Source organism: Zonotrichia albicollis, chromosome 19, assembly GCF_047830755.1.
Source record: "Zonotrichia albicollis isolate bZonAlb1 chromosome 19, bZonAlb1.hap1, whole genome shotgun sequence".
Lineage (NCBI taxonomy): Eukaryota > Metazoa > Chordata > Aves > Passeriformes > Passerellidae > Zonotrichia > Zonotrichia albicollis.
Window position 1 is genome coordinate 12691314 of NC_133837.1, and position 26413 is coordinate 12717726.

Here is a 26413-nt window from a genome sequence, read left to right on the forward strand (position 1 = left end):
CGGCGGAACGCGGGCGCGGGGCGCGGGGCCGGCGGGGCGGGCGCGAGGGCGGGCCGGTCCCGGGAGGCGGCGGGCCGGGCCGGGCCGGGAGGAGCCGGGCAGGGCCGGGCCGGGCCAGGCAGGGCCGGGACGAGCGCAGCGGGACGGGCCGCACCGGGCCGTGTCTGTGCGCCGCGGCGAGCCCCGGGCCCGCGGGCAGCGCCATGGCCGAGACGATTGTGAGTGCGGCCGGGGGAGGGGCGATGAGGCAGCAGATTCCTGTGGGGCCGGGACGGGGCACCGGGACGGCGGCCGGCGGCGGGGCCGGCGGTGTCCGGGCCGGGCAGCCCCCCGAGCGGCGGCGCGGGCGGGTCCCGTGGATTTCCCCGCGGGGGTCGGGGCCGTGAGCCCGCGGTGCCGCTGGGCTCGGGGCGGGGGGCTCGGGGCTGCTCGCTCCGGTGAACGGCTCCCGGCGCCTCCCGGCGGGCTGTGCCCCGGAGGGAAGCCGGGAGAGTGGGAAGGGCTCCTGCGGGGTGACGGCGGGACACGGGCAGCTCGCCGTGCCTCCTCCCGTGCCTGCCCCGTGTTTGTGTCCCCTCCCCGCTCACGCCGTGCCCGTGTCCCCGTGTCCCCGTGTCACACAGCCGCGGTTGAGCGTCCCCGTCAGACCCGCTCGAGTCCCAGCGCTGCCCCTGAGCGCTCCGGGGACACCGAGGTTCACATTTGTCCCTGTCCCCGAGGGTTCCTCTCCCCGTTCCCCCCGCCAGGAGCTCCGGTTTCCTGGAGTCTCTCCCCCCTCCCCGTTCCCGGGGCTCGGCCGCACCAGTGCAGTGCCCGGTAACACCAGTTGGGCCGGTGCCTGTGTGAGTAACTCCCCTTGGAAGGTCTGGTGCGGCCTCCTGAAGGTCTCATTCCCCCTCTGAGGTCAGAGCTTTGGCCAGAGGTGTTTTCCTTGGAGTCAGCTGGTGCCAGGAGCGTTGGAATGATTCCCCCCCTGCTCACAGACATCACCCAGCGCTGCCCCAGAGCTGCTCCCCGGCTGATTCCAGGCCTGTGGGAGAGGGAAGAGGAGGGAGGAGCGGGGAGCATCAGTCTGGGGGCTCAGGGTGGGTCTGTCCCCCTCCCTGACCCCGTGCTCCCTCATTCCCAGATTATCCGTGTGCAGTCTCCGGAGGGAGTGAAGAGAATCACGGCCACCAAGAGAGAAACAGTGGGGACGTTCCTCAAAAAGGTACCCAGGGTGCCCAGTGCCTTCCCACGGGATGGGGCAGGGCTCCCCTGGCTCTGTCCTGCGGGAGATTCGTGTTTAACCCCCCTGGCAGCAGCCAGGAGCAGCATTCCATGTGGAAAACCACACCTGGATTGGTGCAGCTTGTGTTGTTCCAGAGGGGAAATAGAAATTTAAAGAAAAAACTCCTTCAGCTTCTCTGCTGGGGCTTCCTGGGGTGGGAGCTTTCCTGGCAAGGGGTTCTCCCAAAGAAGTGGCAGCTGGGAAGCTGAAGGGGATCTGTGGGATGGCCAAACCTGCTGCTCCAGGCGGGTTCCAGGCTGCTGGATTTGGGGTTGGAATGTTGTTTGGGTGTGCTGTGTGTGCTCCTGGTTCTCCAGGATGGGTTTGGAGGGAGCAGGGCAGGGATGGAGTGAGATCCCAGGAGCCCCTGGGAAGGGCAGGGTAAGGATGGAGTGAGATCCCAGGAGCTCCTGGGAAGGGCAGGGTAAGGATGGAGTGAGATCACTGAAGCTCCTGGGGAGGGGAACACACTCTGGAGATGGGGCTGGCCCTGCTGTGATGCAGCTGCTTTTGTTCTTCAGGAAGTTCTCCCTTTGCTCCCCTCCTCTGGAGCCTCAGCCTGGGGGTTCTTTGCTCCCTGAGTGTGTTCCTGAAGGGAAGGGAATGGCAGCAGTGGGACCCTTCCCTTTGTGAGTCACAGCTTGGGCTGAGCTGTGGCCCAGACAGGACAGCATTCCCTGACAGCGTTCCCACCTGGCCAGGACAATCCTGCTGCTTTTCAGGGCTGCCTCAGGGACACTCCCTGCAGCCCCAGCCAAGCAAGAGGAGCTTCCAGCAGCTCTGGAGCCTGTGCAGAACGAGCTGCTGCTTTCCAGGGCTCGGGTTACTCGCGCTGGAAAACACTTCCTGCCAGGACAAAAGCACCTGGGATTGCCTGTTCATCTGGGGCAGGCTCTGAGCTGCAACAGGGATGTGTTTGGGTTTATTTCCTGCTGCAGGAACAGGAAAGTGGCAAATTTTCCCACCTGAGGTCTGTGTTTTATCTAAATCCAGGTCTCTCCTACCTGTGCTGTGGGTTTTGATGCTGGGATGTTCAGCCAGGGGCTGGGTTTGGTGTTTAGGGGGGCAGCTGTAGTTAGAGAGGTGTCAGATTGCTGCTTCCATTCCAGGAATGAGCCTGGATCTGCTCCAGGAGTGCTCAAGGAATAAAAGGCTGGGGAATCTTCCCTGTCTGCTGGGGCACATTCCGGGGAAAAGCACCCAAAAAAGTCACTCTGGGTGTGCTCAGCATCAGGAGTCAGCTCAAACCTGCTGTTAATGTGCTGTGGGATTTGTCTGCCCCCAAAAATGGAATTCTGTGGCCTGAGGAGCAGGAGCTGATCCCTGTGAAAGGGTCCCATTCAAAGGGATCACTCAGTGCTGCAAATCACAGCTGAGCTGACAGGAAAAAAACTGCTTTTCATGGCTGTGCTCATGTGACAGCTCTTTGTGGCTCATCAGATTTGTCCTGTGGGCAGGACCCCATCCCTGACTCCGACCTAAGCCAGGGGGATTGTTTTTATTAATAAAAATAAAGCTTTTCACTTCAGAATTTAGGGCAAAACCTGGCAAACAGACAAACTTTAAACACCACTCTTAAACTGATGAAGTTCTCAAGGGGCCAAATGTGCAAATTATTTTGGCAGGGAAGAGGTGCTGGAGTGATTCCAAGTGAACCAGACTTAATCTGAGCTGGGAGAACCTGCCTGGGGACCAAGGGGTGGCTGTGCTGGAGCGAATCCCATGGGAGAGAGCAGAAAAGGGGGAAAAGCAGCCAGAACAGCAGGAAGAGGTTGAGTGGAGCAGCTGGGAGAGGGGAATAGAGCTGAGGGGGGTGGAAGATCCATGGAGGTGGAAGTGTGGATTGTGGAATTCTGAGGGCAGGAGGATGGGAATGACTTGGTGGTGTGTGCTGGGGCAAGGAAATTGGGCTGGTGGAGAAGTTTCCCCCTGCAGTCATGCAGAGCCTGCCTGGCTGTGCCTGCAGCTCTGCCTTTGTGTGGTGTGAGGCAGGGACAGTTCTGGTGGAGTTGTTTCAGCTCCTGCTTTAATCCACTGCTCGTTTTTTCCAGGTATTTCCATCTCTTGTTATTCCGAGCTCAGGAATGGGGTGAATTGAGCTGAGTTTCTGCAGGAGGAGCTCTCTGGGGTCAGCTGTGGCTCTGAGCCCCTTTCAGCAGGCTCACACCTCACACCCTGTCCCTGTTGCCTGTGCTGCAGGTGGCCAAGGAGTTTGGCTTCAGGAATAATGGATTTTCTGTGTACACCAACCGCAACCGCACCGGCGAGATCACGGCAGCGCAGAACAAATCCCTCAACCTGCTCAAGATCAAGTGAGTCCTCACCAGGGCTGGGGGGCTCTGCTTGGAGCTTCCAGAATGGGGAAAGTCACATCCCAGGAGTGCCCAGCTCCCAGTGTCACTCCTGGGATTGAGGGGAGGGCTTGGTGGCTGTGCTGGAATGGGGGTCACGGTGACATGGGACAGGTGGTGGCTGTTCCTTGGGTCATTCCTTGGGGGGTGTTTGCTGTGGGGAGGCTTCGTCCCATTTTCCCTCCCTAATCCCTCTTTCACCTCTTTGTCCCAGCTTTCCCTGCCCCATCCCCACTTTGCCTCTCTCCTCCCCAGCTTTCCCTGCCTTATCCCCCTATTACCCTCCTGTATCCCTGTTTTCACCCTTTCATGCCTGCTTTCCTTCCCTCTCCTTTCCTAGCTTTCTCTCCCACATCCTTGTTTTTACTCCTTCATCCCAACTCCCTCCTCGCTGTTTTCCTCTCAGCTTTCTTTCCTGCTGGAAGGATTTGCATTTCTTGCAAATTAAAGCAGGAAGAGGTGGCTCACAGAGCAGCTTCCAAGTGCCACCTGTGCTGGCCTGGTTACAATTTGTGCCACATTCCATGCCCTTGAAGCACCTCCAGCCCCCTGGCTGTTGTGTCCCACAGCTCCCATAGCCCTGTGCTGTTTCCCCTCCTGCAGGCACGGGGATATGCTGTTCCTGTATCCCTCCAGCCCAGCTGGCTCCTCCTCAGAGACCATGGACACCTCTGTCTCCCAAAATTCCCGGCCTGGGGGGGCCCCCCAGGTGGTGGAAGATGAGATTGACCAGTACCTGATCAAGCAGGATGGGAAGATTTACCGGAACCGAGACCAGCAGCTGTAAGTGGGGGTGGCTCCTGGTGCTGCCCGTGGGGCTGGGGCTCACCAGAGCTGGAAATTCCTGGGGGAGCTGCCCTTGGCTCCATCCTGCGGACATTCTCAAGGGAAAACAGCCCCTGGTGGGCCCAGGGAGGAAGCAGATGCCCAAATCCCAGGGTTTTTGGTTGCTCCGAGTCCTTCCTGCCATTGTTCAAATGGAGGAGACCCTGGTGCTCGTGCTCCTGGATTTTGTGCTCCTAAAGCTCTGGAGCTCTCCAGATTAGAATGGACATTCTGCATTCTTCCTGGGCAGAGTTAGATGGATATTGGGAAGGAATTCTTCCTGTGAGGGTGGGCAGGCCCTGGCACAGGGTGCCCAGAGCAGCTGTGGCTGCCTCTTGATCCCTGGCAGTGTCCAAGGCCAGGTTGGCTGGAGCTGGGAACACCCTGGGATAGGAGAATGGGATGAGCTTTAAGGTCTCTCCAACCCAAAGCTTTCCAGAATTTGCTGTCCCAAGCAGGAGCAGGAGCCTTCAGACTCAGCCACTCCTCATAAAGGAAAACGTGGAAGTATCCAATGGCAGAGGTTTGGAAGTGGCACTTGGGTCTCTGCCTGCTCTGGCTTCCCTTCATCACATGTCTGCCTGACCTCTCCATGAAACCAGGAAGTCCCTTTTGCTCACAAAAATGCACCAAAGTCCAACTTGCCAAAGCTCTTCCTTGCAAGAGGCTTAGGGAAACAAAGCAGCTTCTCTTTATACAAAAATAGCACAACAACAAGTTAAACCCACCCAAAACCTGCTCTGATGCTGCTAAAACATCCTCTGCTGGGAGGGGGCTTTTAATTGCTTAATGATCCAGTTGGGTCCTGGCCTGATGTCTGGTGTGGCCTTGGGGCTGGAACCCTCTGGAATTAGACTCCTGGAAAGGTTGGAGGGAAAATTTTAAAGGCAGGAATTCCTGCTAAAACAAAATGGTTTGCCCTTCCCCTGGGGTTGTGCTTCATGTGGTTCATCCTCAGAGCTGCAGCAATGAGGAAATTGTGGAGAATCCTCCCTGCCCTTCCCAGCTGACCATAAATGATGGGATGTCACATCACTGGAGCAATAAAGGCAACCCCACCACTCTGTGGCAGAAATGTTGCTTTGAACTCGCCCACATTTCCAGAGGAATTGATGGAGTTGTTCTAGCAGGGAGCCAGGGCCCAGGGGAGGGTGCTGAGGATAAAAGGAGTTGTCTGGGCTGGCTCCTGCCTTGGGGAGTGTGGATCAATCTCCAGTGCAGGATGCTGAGTGCTTTGGCAGCATTTAACTTTCCTTTCTGTACATTATCTGCCACAAAACATCCTTTAAAAACCTCCTGCAACCAGATCCCATTTATTGTTCCCACAGCCCAACCTCACTGCTTCTCTCCTGGGCCCTTCCTTTGGGAACCAGCACTGACCTGGTGTTGATTTAGGGTTTTTTAAAGCAATCCCCACAAAAGGAGATGTTTTCCCCTTTGTAACCCTACCCAGCAGCACTGTATCTGCCTGATAAACACACACTTTCCTGGTTGTTCCTGCCCTGCCTGATAAAGGATGAACATTTTGGGTGGCTTTTTGTTAAAATCACCCTGCCACATAGGGGGTGGAGAATTGCTCAGAGCTCGTGTAGATCTTCCACACCAAACTTACTCCAGAGAAACTTTTACGGGCTGATTTTTCCATGATTACATAAGATTTATTTATTCATACTTCAGTTTCCAGGTGAAATGAGATTTAACCCCAGTTTTCTCTCTCTGCCCAGGTGTCGCCACGGCCCCCTGGGCAAATGTGTGCACTGTGTCCCACTGGAGGTAAGAGCCCCAGGAAGGTGCCACAGGCTCAGCCCAGTTCCTCCCAGTAGGAACACTTTTCCTGGGAATGGTGCCTGCCAAGAGGTGGCAGCTCCAGGCTGGAATCCTGCCCTGCCACAGCTGCTGCTTTGGGATCACTAAAGCTCTGTGGCCCTGGGTTGATCCTGGTTAAATCTGGTTTTCTGCAGTAATGAGTTTAACAGAAAGTGCTTCCAAAAAGCTCCTTTCTCCCTCAGTCCTCACTTTTCCCTGGATTTTCTTGTTTTGTCCCCTCTCTCCTGGATCCCAGCACTTCCCAGTTTAACCACCTGGCACAGGGTGCCCACAGCAGCTGTGGCTGCCCCTGGGTCCCTGGCAGTGCCCAAGCCAGGTTGGACAGGGCTTGGAGCACCCTGGGACAGTGGAAGTGTTCCTGCCATGGCAGGGTCTGGAATAGGGTGAGCTTTAAAGCCCCTCCTAACCCAAACCATTCCATGGTTGTCCAGGTTGAAGCAGCTTTAGTGACACCTCCAGACGTGCAGGGCTGTGTAATTTATGGCACAAAGCTGCAGCCACTCCCCAGAGGGGATCCTGCTGCTCCAGGATGGCTCTTCCCCTCTGCTGGAAGTGCTCTGGCAATCCTTGGCCATGTTGGAACAGCTGGGCCCGTTGTTTGTTGTTAGATATTGAAAGGAAAAAACCTTTTGCCGTTGAGATTCTGATTTGTGGGGCCAATCTGTTCCCGGAGCAGCAGGCCACCATAAAACTCCCCGTTGTAAAGCTCCACTGTTTGCATCCCAGTAGTAGCTGCCTTGCAAATGAGCCTGAATTTCCTTGATTGCTTCCACATTGGCAGGGTTGAGTGTGGAACATGCATTTGCTGAGGGATCAGGGTGTTATCAGACAGGTGTGTGACCTGGCCCTGCTCTGTGCCGTGTTTTTGGCAGCCCTTCGATGAGGATTATTTGAACCATCTGGAGCCTCCTGTGAAGCACATGTCATTCCATGCCTACATCAGGAAGCTGACCGGAGGGGCAGACAAGTAAGGAAATCTCTGGGTTTAAGGGAATCTGGTTGGAGCTTTGGGTTTTTTTAACACAAATGAAAATACAGACAGGTTTCAGTGTTGGACACGAGGATTGAATGGCGAACAAAGGAGAAAAAAGCCCATTAAAAAGTTGAGGTTGAAAGGAGAAGGCAGGAGGGAAAAATTAAGTCTCTCTTTTGATTTTATGTACCCATTTTATTTCTATTTTTTTCTTTTCCTGTGGCAATATGATTCCTTCCAGGAAACACTCCTGATGGGAGGGAAGGCCACATGGAAAGAAAGAAGTTCCCTAATTACACCAAGCTCCAAGCCTGTTTCTCAGACTTGGTGGGCATAAGTTACACAGGGGTGGAACCTTCTCCCCACTATTCCTCAATACCTTTGAGACTTTTAAAATCTCTTTGGGAGATGCAGCTCAGGTCCATGAGACTTCCATTTGAAAGGAATTTCCCTTTCCAGGAAGCCTTGTGCCCATGAAAGGATTTGCTGTGCTACAATCTCTTACTTCCCACAGACTCAATAAATGATTGCTCCAAAAGCATTTACTGTGCTAACAGCAGCCTTTACTTCCCCCTCTTCCTTCTCCCTTCCTTCTCCCCCTTCTCATCCTTCTCCCTCTTCTTCTCCCACCATTCTTTCTTTCTGTTCCATGTTTCTCTTCCCCCCCTTCCTTCTCTTCTCCTCCTTCTCATCCTTCTCCCACCTTTCTTTCTTTCTGTTCCCTGTTTCTCTTCCCCCTTTCTCCTCCCTCCTCTCCAGAGGGAAGTTTGTAGCCCTGGAGAACATCAGCTGTAAGATCAAGTCGGGGTGTGAGGGACACCCTCCCTGGCCCGAGGGGATCTGCACCAAGTGCCAGCCCAGTGCCATCACCCTCAACAGACAGGTGAGAGGAGCTTGGGCACCTGCATGGGGACTTCCAAAACTCCAGCCAGGAGCACAAAGCCTCCAGGTGTCAGGGCAGTCCCATCCAGGTCTTCAGGCCTTGCCAAATGGGTTCCAAAATGTCCTGGGTCAGAATTTCCTCCCAGCGTGAGGACTGAGCTAGCAGCACTAGTGATGAATCCTGCTGATAATCCCACTGGTTTTCCTCATGGGATCATCCAAAAAGCCACTCAGGTTCTGCTGTTTCCTCTTAAATGTCAGAGTCCTTTTCCCTTCACCCTCTTGGGGTGAAGGTCCCAGTGAAGCCCCCGAGGTGCTGAGCACATCCCAGAGGCCAGGCTGAGCCGGGAGCAGTGCAGAGGGGTGGGAGCTGAGCAGAGGGAGGAGGGAGGGAGCCCCCAGCCTCTCCCCCAGCCCTGCTGTGCAGGACCCAGCTCCGGAGGGGGGTGTCTGTCCTGGGAAGGGACCGGAGCCAGCGGAGGACGGCCTGACACTTGAACTTTGTCAAACAGAAATACAGGCATGTTGACAACATCATGTTTGAGAACCACACAATTGCAGATCGCTTCCTAGACTTCTGGAGGAAGACAGGGAACCAACATCTGGGCTATCTGTACGGCCGGTACACGGAGCACAAAGACATCCCGCTGGGCATCCGGGCGGAGGTGGCAGCCATCTATGAACCCCCCCAGGTGAGAGCCAGGGCCACTCACAACTGGGGAACACACCTTTTTAGTTTGGAAAACCTCCCACAGTATTCCCATCTTCAGTATTTCCCACAAGGAAAACTGTCCTGAGAAAAGGTGAGAGCCAGAGCCCTCAGTGCCGGCTCAGGATCAGGGAACACACAAACACCTTTTTAGTTTGGTGTTTCCAGCTGCAGCTCCCCAAGGAAAACTGTCCTGAGGAAAAGAGGACATGATTTGTGTCCTTAACATCACCATCCATTGCAGCCAGAGAAAGAATTTTAAACCCTCATTTTGCTTTTTGTTGTTTTTCACCCTTTGATAATTTAAATCCAGGGTAACTGTAACTGCAGATTTCACTTTTAATCTTTCCTTGATTCCTGCTTTTCCAGCAGATTCTGTGCTAGGAAAAAACAGTTGCAGCCCTTGCTTCAGTTCCTTACCAGCTCTCTGAGAAAACTGAAGCAGCTTAATTAGATAGAATGAAGTCTAAATGATTTTAAAACGAAATAATGGAGAGGCTGAGGATGGGTTTGGCTGGAGCAGCTGGAATCCCCACTAGGTGGGGCACGGCACCACTCCTCAGCCGAGTGCTCCACACGTATTTCCTTCCTCCTCATGGTTTCTGCACGGCTGCCAAGTAAAATCCAACAGATTGTCAGTGGAAAAGGAACAAATGGCTCCTTGGGAGTGTGGCTTGAGAGCAGAGTGGCACAGGGAGGTCTCTGGGGTGACACCAGTCTGTGGTGATGCCTGAAGGGAAGCCCAGACCTCTGCTCCCGGCCCCTGCCTCACTGCCCACAGTGGCTGCCCTGGTTTTTGCCCAGTTCTGTGTCACTAACCAGTGTCTCTCTGCTGCAGATTGGCACCCAGAACAGCCTGGAGATCCTGGAGGATCCCAAAGCCGAGGTTGTGGATGAGATCGCAGCAAAGCTCGGCCTCAGAAAGGTCAGGATGTGTCGGGTCTCATGTCTGTGTGTGGCAGGGAAGTGGTTTAGCTAAATCTTGCTCAAGTGTCAGCAGCTGTACATATTTAGGTCCAAAACTCAAATCCAGAGGGTTTTCCTGAGCACAGGCCCCTCACAGGGCTGTGTGGCTGCAGTAGCAGCGGCAAAGCTGCACAAACTCCATCTTCCCTTCCTTTCCCCTCCAACAGGAGCCATTCCAGGGATCATCTCCCTGGCCAGTGCTAATTTGGCCCAGATGGAGCTGGAGTTGCCTTTGTGCTCCATTTCCAGGAGCAGGGGCTGCCCTTGGCCTGTGCTCCCCTCCTTGATGCTGCGGGGAGTCCGTGCTGTGTGGGGTTAGGGGTGCAGGTCCCCCTCAGTTCCAGGCTGCAGTGATCCCGTCAGGGTTCCCTGATTTCCTCACAGCCCTGAACCTGCCCTGCTGTTTTCCGCTTTGGGAGCAGCGTTGGTATGGTGGGAATGCCAGGAATGGGATGTACACAAACAAGACTTGACTTGCTGGAGAAAACCCGCCTGGCAGAAGGCTCAGTGCAGACTGTAAACATCTGGGGAGGGCTTTGTTCTCTCTGATAAGATCCCACCCCTCGCCAGAGGCTGGAGCAAAACTTCTCAGAGTGTTATTTATTTCCATGTTCTCCCATCAGATATTTTTAATCCCTGGGACTTAACACGTCACCAAGTGCTGGCTGCAGGCTTTGGTCTGCCTGGGCTCTGGGGGAGTTGGGATCAGTTCTGCCTTGGAAGGGTTAATGGGAGCTGGGGTTGGCACCTGGGTGGAGAGGGATCATGCCAAGGTGTGTGTCCCTGTCACAGCTCCGTGCAAGGGTTGATGCCAAGGTGTTTGACACACGTCACACGTGTGTGAGAGGATTCACTCCGAGGTGTGTTTGTACCACAAAAAGCAGGAATGTGCTTGCTGGGGTCAGTGCTGACTCCAGTGTGGAATGGGTCACACTCCAGTATGAGCTTTCTCTTAACCAGTACATGCAAGGTTCAAGCTGGGATTGTGTGACAGGGTCAGGCTGGCACCACCTGAGCTGCTCTGTCACCCCCGGGCACCAGATCCCGCTCCAAACTCTCCATAGGAAATGCTGGGGGTGGGAGAGGGTGGTGCCACAGAGGCCTCTTGCAGCCTCCAGATCTTTCCATGAAAAAATATTCCACAGTGAAACCTAATGCTGCAGGTGCCCTGGCTGGCCAGCTGGCATGCTGCTGCTCCTGGAAATGGGATTCCAAGGAGCAAGGCACAGCTGGGAGAGCCATTCCCTGCAGCAGTGTGCACAGGGCCGAGGGGAGCCAAGAACATCGTGTCCTGTGAGCAGAAAATGTCTGAGCTCTTCTGGTTTCCTCTTTCCTTCTTTTTTTTTTTGTCCTTTTTTTCCTTAAAGCAACGTTCTCCGTCCCCCATTGCAGGTTGGCTGGATATTTACTGACCTGGTCTCGGAAGACACACGGAAAGGCACCGTTCGATACAGCAGGAACAAGGTGAGATCCAGGTGTGACCCAGCAGATTCCCAATGAATTCCAGCTCCTGAGCCAGGCAGAGGGCTGAGCCAGGGCTGCAGGTGGCACTGGAGTTCTTGGGAGATGGGGTTTTCCAGGCACTTCTGAAGGAAAAGGAGTTGGAACCTTGGAAATGTTAGGGATTGAGCAGTTTGGGAAGCAGGCAGAGCTGCTGGAGCCCTTCACATCTCTGCTTTGAGGAAATAGGGCTCGTGAAATTGTGGAATAGTTCATGTGGGAAGAGACCTTAAAGCCCATAGAGTGCCAGCATGGGCAGGAATAACTTCACTGTCCCAGGGTGCTCCAAGCCCTGTCCAACCTGGGATTTCCAGGGATCCAGGGGCACCCTGTGCCAGGGCCTCACCCTGCTCACAGGGAACAACTTCTCCCTGAAATCTCATCTATCCCTGCCCTTTTTAGGGCTAAGAAAGCTCCAAGGAGTGGAGTGGGATGAGGGACAAACCCAGTGAGGCAGAGAGTGACTCAGAGGATGCTCCCATGGGCTGGGCTTTGTGACACATACGTGGCTCAAACTTCGACCTCCACAGCTTCCTGTCCTTGTAAAGCCAGTGATATCCATATTTGGAAAGTGAAACTTGATTTTTCAAAAAAAAAAAAAAAAAAAAAAAGGTGTGTGGAGGTGGGTGGGACTCGGCTGGGGCAGTGCTGAGGCAGCCCGGAGCTGGGGAGCTGACAGGTCACATTCTTGTGCCGGGCTCCTCAGCAGCTTTCCACGAAAGCGTGTTTTCCTGGGGTGTTGGTCGTTTTCCTTGGCTGCAGCTCAGGGAATAGGTCTGGGCTACGTCACCTTGTCCTGTGGCTGATTGGAGTCCGTGCTCTCCCCTCAGGACACGTATTTCCTGAGTGCAGAGGAGTGCATCACAGCTGGCAACTTCCAGAACCAGCAGCCCAACATCTGTCGCCTCTCTCCCGATGGGCACTTTGGATCCAAGTTTGTCACAGTTGTGGCTACAGGTACAAACTGGCCTCAGCCCTCAGGCTTCACCTGAATTACCTCTTGGTAGTAGAAGAGTATGCCAAAAATCACACGTCCTGCTCCCCATCTGTCCTGTTTAACAAAGGGTTTGCTCTATCAACGAAAATACTTCCTCGTTCTTTGTTTTATCCTCTCTGCAATACTCACTCATTATTTATTTGCCTGGTTTTTACTCTACAACTGTTTAAAGAGACTTACTTGAGGCTCAGCCCCACCTCTGTGACCCAGAAATCACTCTCTGCCTGCAGCCAGGGCAACAACTGTTGCTCACTTTTTATTTCAAATCCTTAAGCTCCAAATTCTGTTGCCTGGAAGCAGCAGTGCAGAACCACAACACTCCAGAGTTATGGATTAGTTCCTCCTTCAGGAGGGAGCTTTACCTCCCTCATGTCGCTGTCAGGGAAACCTGACTGGGAAAAAAATCTGTCAGGGGGAAAAAAAAAACTGTTTGGAAACATTTTTTTGGCTGAGTAAAACAGAAGCTCCTGCAAAGTGCTTATGGTTAAAGCCTCTGGTTTTAGCCATTTTCAGGGAGTCTCCAGAGGCACTGGAGATGGGCTGGGCTGGGCTGGGAGGGGGGACACTGGCATGTGCTGGGAGGGCTGGAGTGTTCCCAGTTCACTCTGTTCTTCTCCATGGGATGACACATGTCTTCATTTAAACCTTCCCTGGAGCGGAATCGCTGGTTCTGGCTCTGTTTAACACAATGAAAAAACCCTCATGACTTCCAAATAATATCCAGAGTGAAAAGTGAAAGTGGGATGGGACACTGCCTGCCCTGAGCCTGGCTTTGTAAGGGTTCCCAGGGCCTTTTTTTCTGTGAAAAAAGCTCTTTTTTTAGTTAACAGGCCCGTGCCTGTACGTTCCAGACTGCTAAACACATCCATCTCTCATTAAATATAGATCTGTATCTCTCTTTTATACATTTATTTATTTATTTTATTTTTTTTTATTAAACAAGGTGTTTTATTGAGCAAACACACTGCGTTCAGGCCTTCCCCTGTCCTGGTCTGTGTAATTTCTAGGAGTGTTTGTTCTGGAGCAGTGAGTGATTGAGGTTACAGATCAAAGGGTAGAAAAGGAATATTTCCTCTTTGCTGTTCCAGCTAATTTCATTCTCCTCTGTTCAATCAGCCCAGCAGGTTCTATTTAAACACTTGAGTCCCTCTTTTTGTGCTGCAGAAATGTATTTGGATAGTTTGCCTCAACTTTGCCTTTAAATCCTCCACATGGATTAATTCCTATTCCCTCCTGAATTCCTGGCTTCGGAAATAGTAACGTTTTCCTACCATCTGCCTCCCTCCTCTCTTTCCAGTTGTATTCCAGTGACACATGACCTGATGTTGCTTACATTATCCAAATGAAAGTGCCAAACATGTGATCCTTCCATCAGCCAGGCTCCTAATTCCCACTTTCCATGTCAGATTTCCACCAAACTATCCAGTGCAGGCTGAGAAAACACTGTTCAGGCCTGGCATGGCCAAGTGATCTGCAGCTCAGGGATTCTTGGGAGTGGAACAGGGCCACAGGAGCTGCGTGCCTGAGTTTGGTTTGGAAAAGGAGGAGAAACCTGCAGGGTAGTGGAGGGTGGTGCAGTCAGAGCCCCAAAAGGGCATCTCCTCCTCCTTGGAGCTCCTGGCACAGCATCCTTGCTGTTCCCTGGGCTTTGTGCTCTTGGGATAATTGTGGAAATGTGTGTGGCTATAAAAATGTGCAGTTTAGAGGGAATTCTTGCTTAAAATTCTTGCCATGCAGCCGCAGCAGCAGCTTCATCTCAGTATTCATCACTGTTGGCTTTGTGTTTAATCATGGACTCTTGGAATTGTTAAGGTTGGAAAAGAGCTCCAAAACCATCGAGTCCAACCTTAGTGCTGCTCTTCCAGAGCTGCACCAGGGAAATCACCCTGTGCAGGATTTCCAGGAGGGATTTCTTCACGGGAAGTGTTGTGAGATGGAGCCCCCACTCCCGGAGGTGCCCAGGGATGTTGGCCTGGGTGACAACGTGTGGATCAGTCACAGATCAACCTCGGTGACCCTGGGATCTTTAACCACGCTCTCCTCCTTGCAGGTGGTCCTGACAACCAGGTGCACTTTGAGGGGTACCAGGTGTCCAACCAGTGCATGGCCCTGGTGCGGGACGAGTGCCTGCTGCCGTGCCGGGACGCGCCCGAGCTGGGCTACGCCAAGGAGTCCAGCAGCGAGCAGTACGTGCCTGATGTCTTCTACAAGGTGAGGGCTGAGGGCCTGCCCAGCTCTGGGGTGTGCCCCTGGGTCCAAGCACTGGTCCTGAGCAGCAGCAGGGAGAATTTGGACCCGCTCTGGATGCACAATATTCAATGTCATAGAGTGGTGGAATGGTTTGGGTTGGGAGGGGCCTTAAAGCTCATCCCATTCCATCCCCTGCCACCTTCCACTATCCCAGGTTGATTCAAGCTCCAGCCATCCTGGCCTTGGACACTTACAGGGCTGGGGCAGCCCCAGCTTCTCTGGGTAATCTGCCAGGGCCTCATCCCCCTCACAGGGAAGAATTCCTACCCAGTATCCCATCCATCTCTGCCCTCTGGCAGTGGAAGCCATTGCCCCTGTCCTGTCACTGCACCCCTTGTCCAAAGTCCCTCTCCAGATTTCTTGGAGCCCTTTTAGGCACTGGAAGGGACTCTCAGGTCTCCTTGGAGACTTCTCCAGGTAAATCTCTCCAGATGAATCTCCCCTCCTCTGGACTCCACCAGCTCCATGTCCTTCCAGTGCTGAGGAGCCCAGAGCTGGAGGCAGCTCTGCAGGAGGGGGTCTTGGAAGGACATGAGGTGTCACTGCTGTCCCTGCCTGCTGCACTTGGGGGTTGTTGGTGATGGATGGAATGTCATTATTCCCTTGCCAGTTGTTCTGGAGCCCTTCAGCCCCTCCTGTGCCTGCATGGCCGAGCTGGGAGCTCTGGATCGGGCTCCCTGCGAGTGCCGATAGCACTGCCAGCCCTGGGCTCCTGGTGCCCCATGAGCAGGGACAGAGGAGTTAATTAATGGCACTGCTGGCTGGCTAATTAGCCATCCATCACCCCGTGTGTTATCTCCTTCCTGTCCTGTCTGCTCCTGCTACCTGTGGTAAAGCTGTCCTTTAAAGAGCACAGGACAAGGAACGCTGCCTTTGTTTGGGAGGAGTGGAATGAGGGGAGTGCTCCAGGAGTGGGAATGGAGCTGATCAGGGTGTTCTGCATGCCCTGAACCTGGGACTGGGAAGCGCTGGCTTCCCTCTGAACCTCCATGTGTCAGACTGCTGGCTGGCCTTGACCCCACCTGGAAACAGGGAACACCTCTGGGCTGAATCCAGCGCTGGAGAGGGAGAGCAGATGGAATCCTGCTCTCTCTGGAGCAGGCAGCTTCCTCCTGGGGGCTGATAAGCAGAGCTGGGTGTGCAAAGGCTGGCCCTGAACGTGAGGAGGGTGAGATCATCTCTGGCATGGCCCCATCCCACCGTGGAGCAGCCCAGGCCGTGCCACACTGGGGCAGCCTCACAGGAGGTCCTGCAGGTCTGGGGCCCACATGTGGCCCACCCGGGGTGCTGGGAGCAGCAGGAAGCCAGTGGGTGTTCCCACCAGGGCTTCACTCCCATCTCTAATCTGAAGCAGGGAGATAAACAAAATGGGAACGGATGGCTCCAGCCTTCCATGGAAATTTCCATCATCCACTGATTCACTGGGTCGGGCTGCAGCTGATTTCATGTTTCAGAGCTGCTCTCCCTGATTGCCCTTTCCAGAGCGCTCGAGGATGGCCCCGCCGGGTGGGATTCTCCCTCAGCCTCCAACGGATTTGGCTCGAGCATCCCTCAATTATTTTTGAATGTTCTTGAATCTGTGGAAAGCTTAGTCACTCCTGGCTTGGGAAACCTTTGGGGTCCCATTAAATGTGCAAGGCTTGAGGTCAGAGACACTACCTCATCCTGGGATGGTGACAGCAGCCGTGCCCGAGCCCCGGTGAGCTCCTGGAGGAGCAGCAATCTGGTGGCACAGGGTGGGACCTTTGGGGTCCAGTACCTTGCTCTCCCTTTGTCCCCAGTCTATGATGTGGGGTTCCCCTCTGTGCTGCCCCCCCTCAGCAAGTTTTTGGGAGAAAGCTGCACTTTGGAGTAGTTGTTGTTGTTTCCTCTGGGACCGTGCAGAGAAAAGTCCATGTGCGTTCCCATACAGTATCCAAGTATTCATCTGAAAAGCCCTTTAGGATGAAAGGAGCTCTACAAATTAATTCTAATTGGACGAGGACCAGGAGGCTGATGTTTGTGGAGTGGGGGTGTATTTATAGAACAGCCAGATGTGAGGCAGGACCCGTGGAACTCAGATCTGTCCGAGGGCAGCGTGGTGGATTCGCCTCCAGATTGTGAATGGGAAAAGGGGCTGCTTTTCTTCCATGGAAGTGGGAAAGCTGATGGCACACTGGCACTGTCCTGTGGTTTTCCTGAGCCTGCAGCTGGGTGGTTTCTGTATTTCTTTACCATTTCCTTTATGTTGGCCCCTGGCCTGCTGCTCTGAGGAGCCACCCCCATGGGATTGGCTTTGGACCTGCAGCCGTTGCTGTCCTGGCTCAAGAGGGGAGAGGGGAGAGCTCTGCCCCAGTGGTTTGGGGACTGTGGGAACAAGTTCCTTTGCTCTGAGGTGCCTCCCCAGGTGAGATTAGCCAGGAGGAATAAGGGATAAATGGATCCCTGCCGGCCTCCAGGGGTGTCTGGGAAGCATCAGGGCCCAGCACTGGTTCCAGCTGGAACAGGGCATAACCAGCACGTGCTGCTTGGCCAGCTCAGCACACAGAGCTCAGGAAGGAGTCCAGGGTGTGCAGACATGGACACAGACTGGGATAAAGACCGTGTGAGTGAAGATGATGATGCTGCAATGGCCACTTCACCCAGTTTCTGAGCTTGGAGGAGGGTGAGCCCAGCTGAATATTCCACAGGATTTTCCATCCTGTCTTCTGTCCTTGAGCAGCCTCCTCTGTCCATCTGGTTTTAGGAAACAGCTGGATTGATTTGGATTTCATTGAGAATGTACCTTGGGTTGATATTCAGCACTGAGGGAGTGCTCAGGGTGCAGCTGGGGGATCCCTCCCTGGGCTGCTGCACCCCAGCCCAGCTGTCACCTCCTCCCAGTCCACCATTAGCTTCATCAGCTGTGGGAAGAGATTCCTGATGTTTTACAGAGCTTTAAAACTCCTGGATAATTGGATTTGGGGGCTGGCTGGCTTTGTCTCTTATCGCAGGTATTTGTGACAGCTCAGCGCAAACACGATGTCATCGTCATCCTCACAGTGAATTGCATTTTCCAGCTGCCTTAACATCCCCCCAGAGTTCCTTCAGGATGGTTTGATGTGCCTCCAGAGTTTCTTCGGGATGGTTTATCATTCCCCCAGAGTTTCTTTGGGGTGGTGTAAGACAAAGGCCCTTTACAAGCGTTGTGCAAGAGCCCTTTGCCCTCGAGTCCTACACGTGCTCTGAGCTCTGCTGTGGCTGAGCCGTGGCTGAGCCCTGGCCTGGCACCAGTGACACGTGTCCCATCCCTCCCTGGGACAACCCGAGCCAGGGCCCTGCTCTTACGAGAGCCCAGCAGGAGCTCTGAGGCAGGCTGTCCTACCATGGCATTGGAAATCCTCTTCCCAGGGAGAGCCAGGCTGCGGGGAGTGTTCACTGACGGGGAAGGACTTCCCTGGCTGCCCTCCCACCAGCTCATGAGCCGCCTTAGCCTCAAATGTCCCAGCTGCTGCAGGGAGGAGGATGCTGGATTAGCTCAGCAGGAGTCTCCTGGGAAGGGTTTCAACTCTCCCTGACCTGTCACTTGCTCTTGGAGGAGTCACTTTGTTTCTGCACCTCAGCCCCTGCGAGGGGCAGGAGTGCCCGGGAAGGCGCCTGCGAGTCAGCAGGGGGAAGAGCAAAGCTGGGATTTACTCACACATGGAAGGACAGATGGCTGCCGAGCTCTGCCGTGCCTTCGGCAGAGGGAGCAGGTCGGGAATGACGGCGTGGGATGCGGGATGCTCGCGGCACGGGACGGTGACAGCAGCGTGGGACGGTGACAGCAGCGTGGGGTGGTGACAGGGGGATGCTCACAGCTGTCCTGGGACGTGGATCCTGAGCCTCCCTCCTGGCTGGCAGCTCCCCTCACCCTCTGTGGGTAATCCTGAGGCCACCCAGAAGCTTTTCCATCCTGCCAAGGTGTCTGTGTTCCCACCCTTCTCCCTGTTCTCCCTCATCCCTGTGCAGCTCCTGCCTCCAGCAGTGGCTTGAAGGGCTCTAATCCCAGCCTTGATGCCATCTCCACTGGGGTGATGCATTGTCCAGACCCTCCAGGCCCTGCTGCTGGATTTTCAACCTGAAGCCAAATGCTCCTCACTCCATTAACCCCTTCCTGGCCTCCCTTTGCAGCTGGTGCCACTGGGCTTTGGGGGTCTCAGGCTGCAGCAATAACAGGATGCTGGGAGGGTCCTGGTGATGCCAAGCTCAGGAGAAGGATCTTTGTCTCAGCAATCCCAACTTGATGTTCATTAAGGCCTTTAAAATATAATTAAATAATCCTGGTGATGGGAGAGGAATATTGGTGTTTGAGGGGACTGTCCTGTCAGGATTAGGGGACTTGAGGGGAGCCAAGTTCCAGTCTGTGGATGTCTCAGAGGCCTCAGGAACATGCCATGAAAAAGCAGGCATTTAACATGGAAATCCCCAGAGGGGGAGATTAAAGCCAACAGGTGCTGGAAAAATGTTTCTGCATATTAGAACTTAATTAGATTGGAAAATAAATTCCAGATGGGCTAATTATGCGTGAGTTGTTGCAGGTCCCTTCATGCAGGGGCAGGATTGTGTTTGGGAAGCTGATTGGATCTGATTCCTGTCTCTTGTGGTATCACTGAGATCTAGAAGCAGGTTGGCTCTGGGGTCCTGTGATCTCCCAAAAAAAGGCTCCACTGCTCCTCCTGCTCCTGTCGGAGCCAGAGAGATCTGAGGCCACAACCTGTCATGTGCGAGGAGCAAAGATCCTTATCAGGATTGCCTTTCAAAGGTGCTTCAAAGACTGGAAGGGAGATTTTTTTACAGAGGGAACAGTTCCTGGGGACAGGGGGTGCTGGGGAGGGGGTCGGGAAGGGAAGGGGGGCTGTGCCTGCAGGGGAGCAGCGTGCTGGAGCCTGCTGGGGCGAGGCCTGGCTGGGAGAGGGGTGGTGCTGGCTGCTGCTCCGCATAGCTGTGCTGTGTAAACACCGGGGAGAGCGGGGGAGTGGTGTTCTCCGGGAGAAAACACGGCTGGGAGAGAGGGGAGGCAGCCCTGGAGTCGGCCGTGGGCAGCAGGGCCCTGCACGGTGTTCCCTGGCCCAGCCCTTGGAATGCTGCTCCCATCCCGCACGGGCAGAGCGGGGCTTTGTCACCTTTGGGGGGTGACAGCTCCAGATCCAGCTCCCGCCACCGAGAGCCCATGGATTGTCCAGTGCAGCGTCCCTGCCTGGGAGTTACGGGTGTATGATTTATGTGGGGCTCCATGAATGATTTATGCCACGTTAAGTGATGATTTAGGGAGAAAACACAACCCCCTCGTACGGAATCTTTAATGAAAAGTGTCAGTTCTCTGGGATTTATTTCCGAAGCGGCGTTTGAACCCGGCGTGTTTGACATCAATCACGTCTAATTGTCAGGTTATGATTAATGAACATATGCCGGCCGTTTGTCTGCCTAATTAAACTTTATGTTCCCTTCGTCTGGCAAAGCAAAACAAGTTTACGCCATGGGATGTGCTGGTTCCAAGGGTCTGGATTCCCAATTCCCAGATGAAGAGTTGGTTGAGGCACTCCTGGATTTGCAGAAAAGCAGGTTTGCTTGGGCTGAGGAGGCAGAGGTGACCTGTCCCTCTCTTTGAGATGGAGCTGCTGCCTAAATGGCATTTAAAATCATGGAATACCTGCAGTTGGAGGGGATGCACAAGGATCATGGAGTGCAACAACCCCAAGAATCCCACCTTTACACTCCATGGATGATTCCAAGCCTCTCTCTAGTGGGAGACAAGCCCAAGGTGGTTTGTGACTCCACACTCTCTTGGCTCACAAGGAAACAGAGACCCTGATTCCAGAGGTGCTGGAATTACAGAGATCTCCAGCCCCAGGGAGCAGCAGGGAACTGGGCAGCCCTGCACCACCCATCCAGGTTCAGGATTCTGCATGAGCATCTCCAGGGCAGGATCCCTTGGGCTTCAACTGCTTCCATGCTCAGCAATAACCCCACTCTTTTTCTTTCAGGACATAGACAAGTTTGGGAACGAGATCACCCAGCTGGCTCGCCCGCTCCCGGTCGAGTACCTCATCATAGACGTGAGTATTCCCTGCACGTGTTTGCTTCCCACTGGAGATGCTCACAGGGGAGCAAACTCTGCAATTCCCACTGCAGGGGATTCCTGACACAGATTATCCTCCTCTGCCTGCTGCTGCCAGGCATTGCCAGCAGGGAGGTGGCTGCCCTGCTCCGTGGGGTCGGTGTGGTGCCAGGAACACGTTTGTTTTCCAGGAAAACAGTGCCTGGTGCCTTATCAGGGCTCTGAGCTGGCCCAGAGCCACATGGCCGGGAAGCAGCAGCCCCATGGACCCGTGTCCCGGGCACTGCCTAATGAGGAAACTCCAGAGCAGCAATTAGGGATCCATCTCCTTTGAGTGACTCAGCAGGTTGTCCAGAAATGCCTTTTCTTGGAGGAGGGAATTCACTCTGGCACGGCTTGGCCGGAGCAGAGCTGCTGCCAGGCACGGCACAGCTCAGCCCCGGGGCTGGGAAACAAAGTTACAGTGTGGAAGGCAGAAAAGCAAATAATTGGGATGCCAGATGATACTGCTGGAGTTGGAGGTGGTGCCAACAACCATTAGATGCACCTGGAGCAGCCTCTCAGGTCCAGCTGCCCCTGGCACAGGCAGTGCCAGAGCATGGGAATTCCTGCAGGAGTGAAGGCACCTGTTCCTGGGATACCTGGGGTGTCATGGGATGAAAACAAAGGGTTGGAATGTGGATTAGGATCCCCCCAGGACCTCCCTCCTGCAGCAGCTGCCTGGCACAGGGCACAGCTGTGCCAGCATTGCTGTATCCCAGTGACCTGTGCACAGAGGGATGCTCTCCGTGGCATCTGTCAGGACCAAACCCATCATGTCCCTCCAGCTTCCTTAGAAAGGGAGCCAAGGGGTGTGTGATGGAGTATCACTTTAAATTAAATTAAAAGCCATCAGATCCCTGCAGGATGCCTCACTGTTTGGCTGAGCTGGGATCATAGCCATGGCTGTTCTCAGCTATCTGGACTTGCTTCCCATATCCCACTGGTCTCTCTGATCATCCTTCCTCCTATTCTTTTTTTTTTTTTTTTTTTTTTTAGATTACTACAACTTTCCCCAAGGATCCAGTCTACACTTTTTCTATTTCTCAAAACCCATTCCCCATCGAGAACCGCGATGTGCTGGGAGAAACTCAGGTGAGGGGAGATTCCTGATGGGATTCCTGGGTTCCCTGGGGCTGGGCTCTGCCTCCCTCCTGCTCACTGACATCTGCAGAGGGACAGCTGTGCCCTCAAGTCACCCCTTCCTGGCTCAGCCTTCCTGGTCCTTCCTGCACGGAGCAGTGTCTGCATGCCAATGCTGCTGCCACATCCACCATGGGATCAGGGCTCCCTGTGCCTGCCAGGCAGCTCCACAGGGGCCAGGGGGCTCCATAAACCTGCTGAGACTGGGCTCTATTCCTGCTCCCTTCTCTTCCTGAATGGAATCCTTAAGCACTGAAAGATGTTCCAGCAAGAGGCAGAGGATGGGATGGGATGGGATGGGATGGGATGTCTCCTTTTCTGTAGGAGCAAGGCTGGAGTTGCCTGGCTCCCCCTCTTGGATCTGAGATCGGCTCTGTGGGTGCTGGGGTTGGTCAGGAGGAGCTCCTGTGGGCCCAGAGATCATTTTTCAGTCAGCTGGATGGGGATCTGATTTTGGGAATGTCTCTGCACATTGCAGACAATAGCCAGAGGGACAGGAATGTCTGTTAGTGGATCCAAATAGGAATTGACTTCTCTTCATTACTGTGCCCTCTCCCCAGGACTTCCACAGTTTGGCCACATACCTGTCCCAAAATACTTCCTCCATTTTCCTAGACATCATTTCTGATTTCCATCTGCTCCTCTTCCTGGTCACAAACGAGGTCATGCCTCTGCGGGTACGTAACGGGGCTGGGAGGGTCCTGTCCCCACACCATCCCCCCCATCCAGGCCCTCAGCCCCTCCAGGGGTCCCTCAGGAGGGTGGAAGTGACCATTCCTGCCATCCCATGGCCCTGGGCAGGGCCTTGTGCTGGCTCTTCCCGACCAAGCTGTTGGGAGAAGGCCTAAAGAGTTTTAAAACCTTTTTTTAAGCTCTAAACACAAAGCCCCTGAGCTGCTGGGAGCACTGAGGGGGGTTGTTGTCCACATGATCCCAGAGCCAACTTGGCTGCAGCTCCCAGAGCTGGAAATGTTTTAAAAATTATCTCAGAGTCAGGAATTTGGTGGGAACAATGAGGAGATCAGAGCCCCCGGAGCTCAAGGCCAGCGAGGTCCTGGCTGTGCAGCTCTGCTGCCCTTGGCCGGGCACCGGGGCCTGGCAGCTGCCCCGGAGCTTCCCGGGGAGATCCAGCTGGGCCGTGTTTGCTGAGGCCGCACATGCGCGAGGCAGCCGGGAGGACCATGGGCAGCTGGAGATCAGGATGGGAGCAGGGATGGGGGCTGGAGTGCCCCAGCATGGAAGGATTGCTCCTCTGGAGGGTGGGACTGCCCCACAGTGCCAGGACACTGGCCCACAGGGGTAGGGAATAACTCCTGGAAGCAGAGGAAAGGAGCTTTGGGGGTGTTGGGATCTGTCTGAATGCTGGAGAACAGAGGGATAAACTGGGGCACCCCAGGGATGTTGGGAAAGGGAGAACAGCTCAGATTCAGAGTCCTGCCTTGCACTGGAGTGCTCATTTCCCACCTGTGACTTCCAGGACAGCATCAGCTTGTTGCTGGAAGCCGTGAGGACCAAAAATGAGGAGCTTGCACAGACCTGGAAAAAATCAGAGCAGTGGGCGACCATCGAGCAGCTCTGCAGTAAGAGAGGGGTCCCTGGGGCTGGGTGTCCCTCAGGGAGGGGGGTCCCTTGTGCCTTGGCTGAGCTGGCTTGGGAGCTGCTCCCAAGCTGCCACAGAGGCTACACTACAGGAGGCCTGTGGGGAGGAGGCTGGAATAGTTTGGGTTGGAAGGGATCTTGAAGTTCCTCTTCCAGGTTGCTGCAAGCCCCACACGAGCTGGCCTGGAGCAGTTGCAGGGCCGGGGCAGGGCTGGTGAGGGGCTGCAGGGTGGGGTGTGCAGCAGGATGATGCCAGCCCTGCCCCGGGCTCTCTCCCGCAGGCACGGTGGGTGTCCCTCTGCCGGGACTGCAGGAGTACGGCGCCATGGGCGGCTCGTCGCACGCCGTGGCCGCGGCCATGTGGCCCTGCCAGCACTGCACCTTCATGAACCAGCCGGGCACGGACCACTGCGAGATGTGCAGCCTGCCCCGCTCCTAGCCCCGCTCTGCCCGGAGCCATCCGGGGCGGCGCCTGTCCCTTCCCTCTCCTCCCTGCAGCTTCCAGCCCGGGCTGTGGAGCCTGGCACGGGTGGCTCCGGCCCCCCGGTTACTCCTGGCTCCCTTCTGGGGGCTCCCAGCCCGGAGAACCAACGCTTTCCTCAGCCCGTGCCTGGGCTGGCCCCCCACCGCCCTCAGCTGCTGCCAGCCTGCCCTGGGGGAGCTGGGGGGCTTAGGGAGCTGCCCGTGCCCGCTTCCTACCCAAGGGGAGAGGGAGGCTTTGGCATCTCCCTGCCCACAGCTTTGCTCTCATTCCCTGCCCGCCTGAGTGCCTGGATCCCGACAGCTCCGGCACTGACCGTCCCCGGTGGCATGGGCAGGTGGCTGTCGCGTTCCCAGAGCAGGACAGGCACCCCTGGACACCGAGCATGGGGTGTGGCACTGCTTGGTGAGCTCTGGCACCCCATGGGGGCTGTGGGAAGGGCATCCCCTTGGGGTGCCGTGTCCCCCCACTGTGCATGGTTGGGCTCCCAGGGAAGGGTTGCAGGGCAGCCACGTAACTCGGGCACCCACCTGGCCTCCATCGTGCCCTGGGAGCCAGTCCTGCAGTTGGTGCCTTCCCATCCCTCCGGAGCGTGTCCTGGCCAGAGCTGGGGCTCGAGGGTCTTGCCCCCCAGCCTCCCTTCAGCCCCCAGCTGGGGCTGTCCTGGGCACCCTGGGAAGGGGAGAGGGGCAGGTGGATGCTGGAGGGGCTCAGCCCTCCTCTCACAGGGCCTCTGACCCCCAGACCCATCCTGGAGCTCCCCAGCCCTGGCTCTGGTTCAATCCCGGGGGCAGCGGTTCCAGCACTGCCCTGTGTCCCCTCATGGGAGGGGTCCAGAGGGCCTGTCCTGCTCCAGGACAGCACTGCCCACACCCCAGTGGGGCAGGGACCCCCTGCCCCTCGCTGGGGCTTTCCAAAGGCTTCATCCCAAGGCCCGGCTCCGGGCTGCGGTTGCTTTTCCCCTGGGTGTGCTGGGGTTTGGGGGTGCAGCTCTGGGAGCGCCCGGACCGGGCTGGGCTGACCCAGGCGTGGGGGCTGCAAGTAACGTGGAATAAAAGCACCTCAAACCAGAGCCTCCTGCACTCTGTCACCTGTCCTGGGGTGCTCCACACTCCCAACGGGAACGGGGGAATGCTGGGCGAGGATGGGGCTGGGATGTTCTGTGTCCTTAGGAATTTGGGGAACCCTGTGTCCAACTTCTGTCTTCTGCACTCTGTAACCTCGGGTGGGGCTGGGATGTTCTGTGTTCCCAGTGGAATATGGGGAACCTTGTGTCCCATCACTGTCTCCTGCACTCTGTCACCTTGGGTGAGGCTGGCTCTGTTCCCGATGGGAATTTGGGGACACTGTGCCCCAGCACGGTGCCACCTCTGCTGTGTCATCTGTGCCAGGATGGGACCAGGATGCTCCGTGTTCCCAGCTGGAACAGGGGGACACAGCCTCCCGTGCTTTGTCACCTGCCGGGACGCTCCTCATTCCCCTCGGGAACCGGGGCCGTGCCACCTGCACTCCATCACGGCCGCGCCGGGCCGGGCCGCTCCGCATTCCGCCGGGGCTGTGTGTCCGGGCTGTGTCCGCGGTCTGTTTGCAATCAGCCCCGGAGCCGCGTGCGGCCGGGCCCGGTGCCAGCCCCAGGCTGGAGCAGGGGGAGCGGGAGCGGCGGGAGCCAGAGCGGGGAGCGCAGCCCGGCGAGCGGCCGCGGCAGCGGGGCCGGGGAGGTGGCGCCTGCCCTGGGGAGGGACAGCAGCCCCGGGGGACACGGGGACATGGCCCGGCTGCTGCTCCTGCTGCTGCTCGCCGCTCTGGGCTGCGCGGCCAGGCCGGGCCGCCGGCCGGCGCCGTGGGACGATGGAGCTGACGGTAATTCCCTTCCCACCCTCGGGACCCCTTCGCACCGGGGCTGGGCACGGGGAACGGCCGGGCTGTGGGGCCGGGCTCAGGGGCTGGGTGCTCCTGGGGGCTGCTCGTGGTGCCAGCCCGCCCCTTCCAGCCCAGAGACCCCCGGCGAAGGGCTGCGCCAACCTGACGCTGGTGCTGGACAACTGGAAATTCGCCATCACCTCCCAGCTGAGGAACCTGCTGATGTCCGACCACCAGACCGTGCTGCCCGACTACGGCCGGTGAGGGGCCGGGGTCCCTGGGGGGTATTTGGGGTCCGTCGGGGATTTCTGGCGTCCTTGCTGGATTTCTGGGAGTCCCTGCCCTCACGGCGCCGCTCCCGCAGGATCCCGGCGCTCTCGGGAGCCCTGGATGAGCTGTACCGGGATTTCCGCGGCCTGAAGGAGCAGCTGGGCCGGCTCTCGGATCGCTTCGCCCACCTCGAAGCCTCCGTGGAGCAGCTGAGCCGGGCCCGGGGCGCTGCAGGGCCCCCGCGCCGGGGAGGGGTCCCCCAAAACCCCCGGAGGGCCCCCGGGACCCCGCCGTGAGAGACCCCCGCCCGGGCCCGGGGCTCGGCCAGGCTGGGGGACAGGGGCAGGGTTTGGGGGGGCTCAGACCAGCCAGGATGGGGGGACAGGGGCAGGGCTGGGGGGGCTCAGACGGGA

General features: G+C 56.2%; 2 protein-coding genes across 2 annotated transcripts; both read left to right on the forward strand.

Annotated features, from left to right (window-relative positions):
* Positions 1–22: 22 nt before the first annotated feature.
* Positions 23–24942, forward strand: NPLOC4 (NPL4 homolog, ubiquitin recognition factor). The gene is made up of 17 exons (XM_074555068.1): positions 23–218; positions 1130–1210; positions 3470–3582; positions 4225–4404; positions 6171–6219; positions 7146–7240; positions 8006–8129; positions 8641–8820; positions 9676–9762; positions 11196–11267; positions 12134–12260; positions 14351–14511; positions 20535–20606; positions 21647–21742; positions 22351–22467; positions 23268–23370; positions 23671–24942. The coding sequence occupies exons 1-17, from the start codon at positions 204–206 to the stop codon at positions 23826–23828; spliced, it is 1830 nt and encodes a 609-aa protein (XP_074411169.1). The 5' UTR covers positions 23–203; the 3' UTR covers positions 23829–24942.
* Positions 24943–24994: 52 nt separating this feature from the next.
* On the forward strand, positions 24995–26376 carry LOC141731215 (uncharacterized). Its single transcript, XM_074555072.1, has 3 exons — positions 24995–25730; positions 25861–25990; positions 26095–26376. Exons 1-3 carry the CDS (start codon positions 25130–25132, stop codon positions 26294–26296), a joined length of 933 nt encoding a protein of 310 aa, XP_074411173.1. The 5' UTR covers positions 24995–25129; the 3' UTR covers positions 26297–26376.
* Positions 26377–26413: the final 37 nt, after the last annotated feature.

Coding starts and splice junctions, on each gene's coding strand:
- NPLOC4 (XM_074555068.1), top strand. Junction 6,220..7,145: donor TGCACTGTGTCCCACTGGAG/GTAAGAGCCCCA, acceptor TGTTTTTGGCAG/CCCTTCGATGAGGATTATTT. Junction 7,241..8,005: donor CTGACCGGAGGGGCAGACAA/GTAAGGAAATCT, acceptor CCTCCTCTCCAG/AGGGAAGTTTGTAGCCCTGG.
- LOC141731215 (XM_074555072.1), top strand. CDS start 25,130: ATGGGGAACCTTGTGTCCCATCACTGTCTCCTGCACTCTGTCACCTTG. Junction 25,731..25,860: donor GTGGGACGATGGAGCTGACG/GTAATTCCCTTC, acceptor CGCCCCTTCCAG/CCCAGAGACCCCCGGCGAAG. Junction 25,991..26,094: donor GTGCTGCCCGACTACGGCCG/GTGAGGGGCCGG, acceptor CCGCTCCCGCAG/GATCCCGGCGCTCTCGGGAG.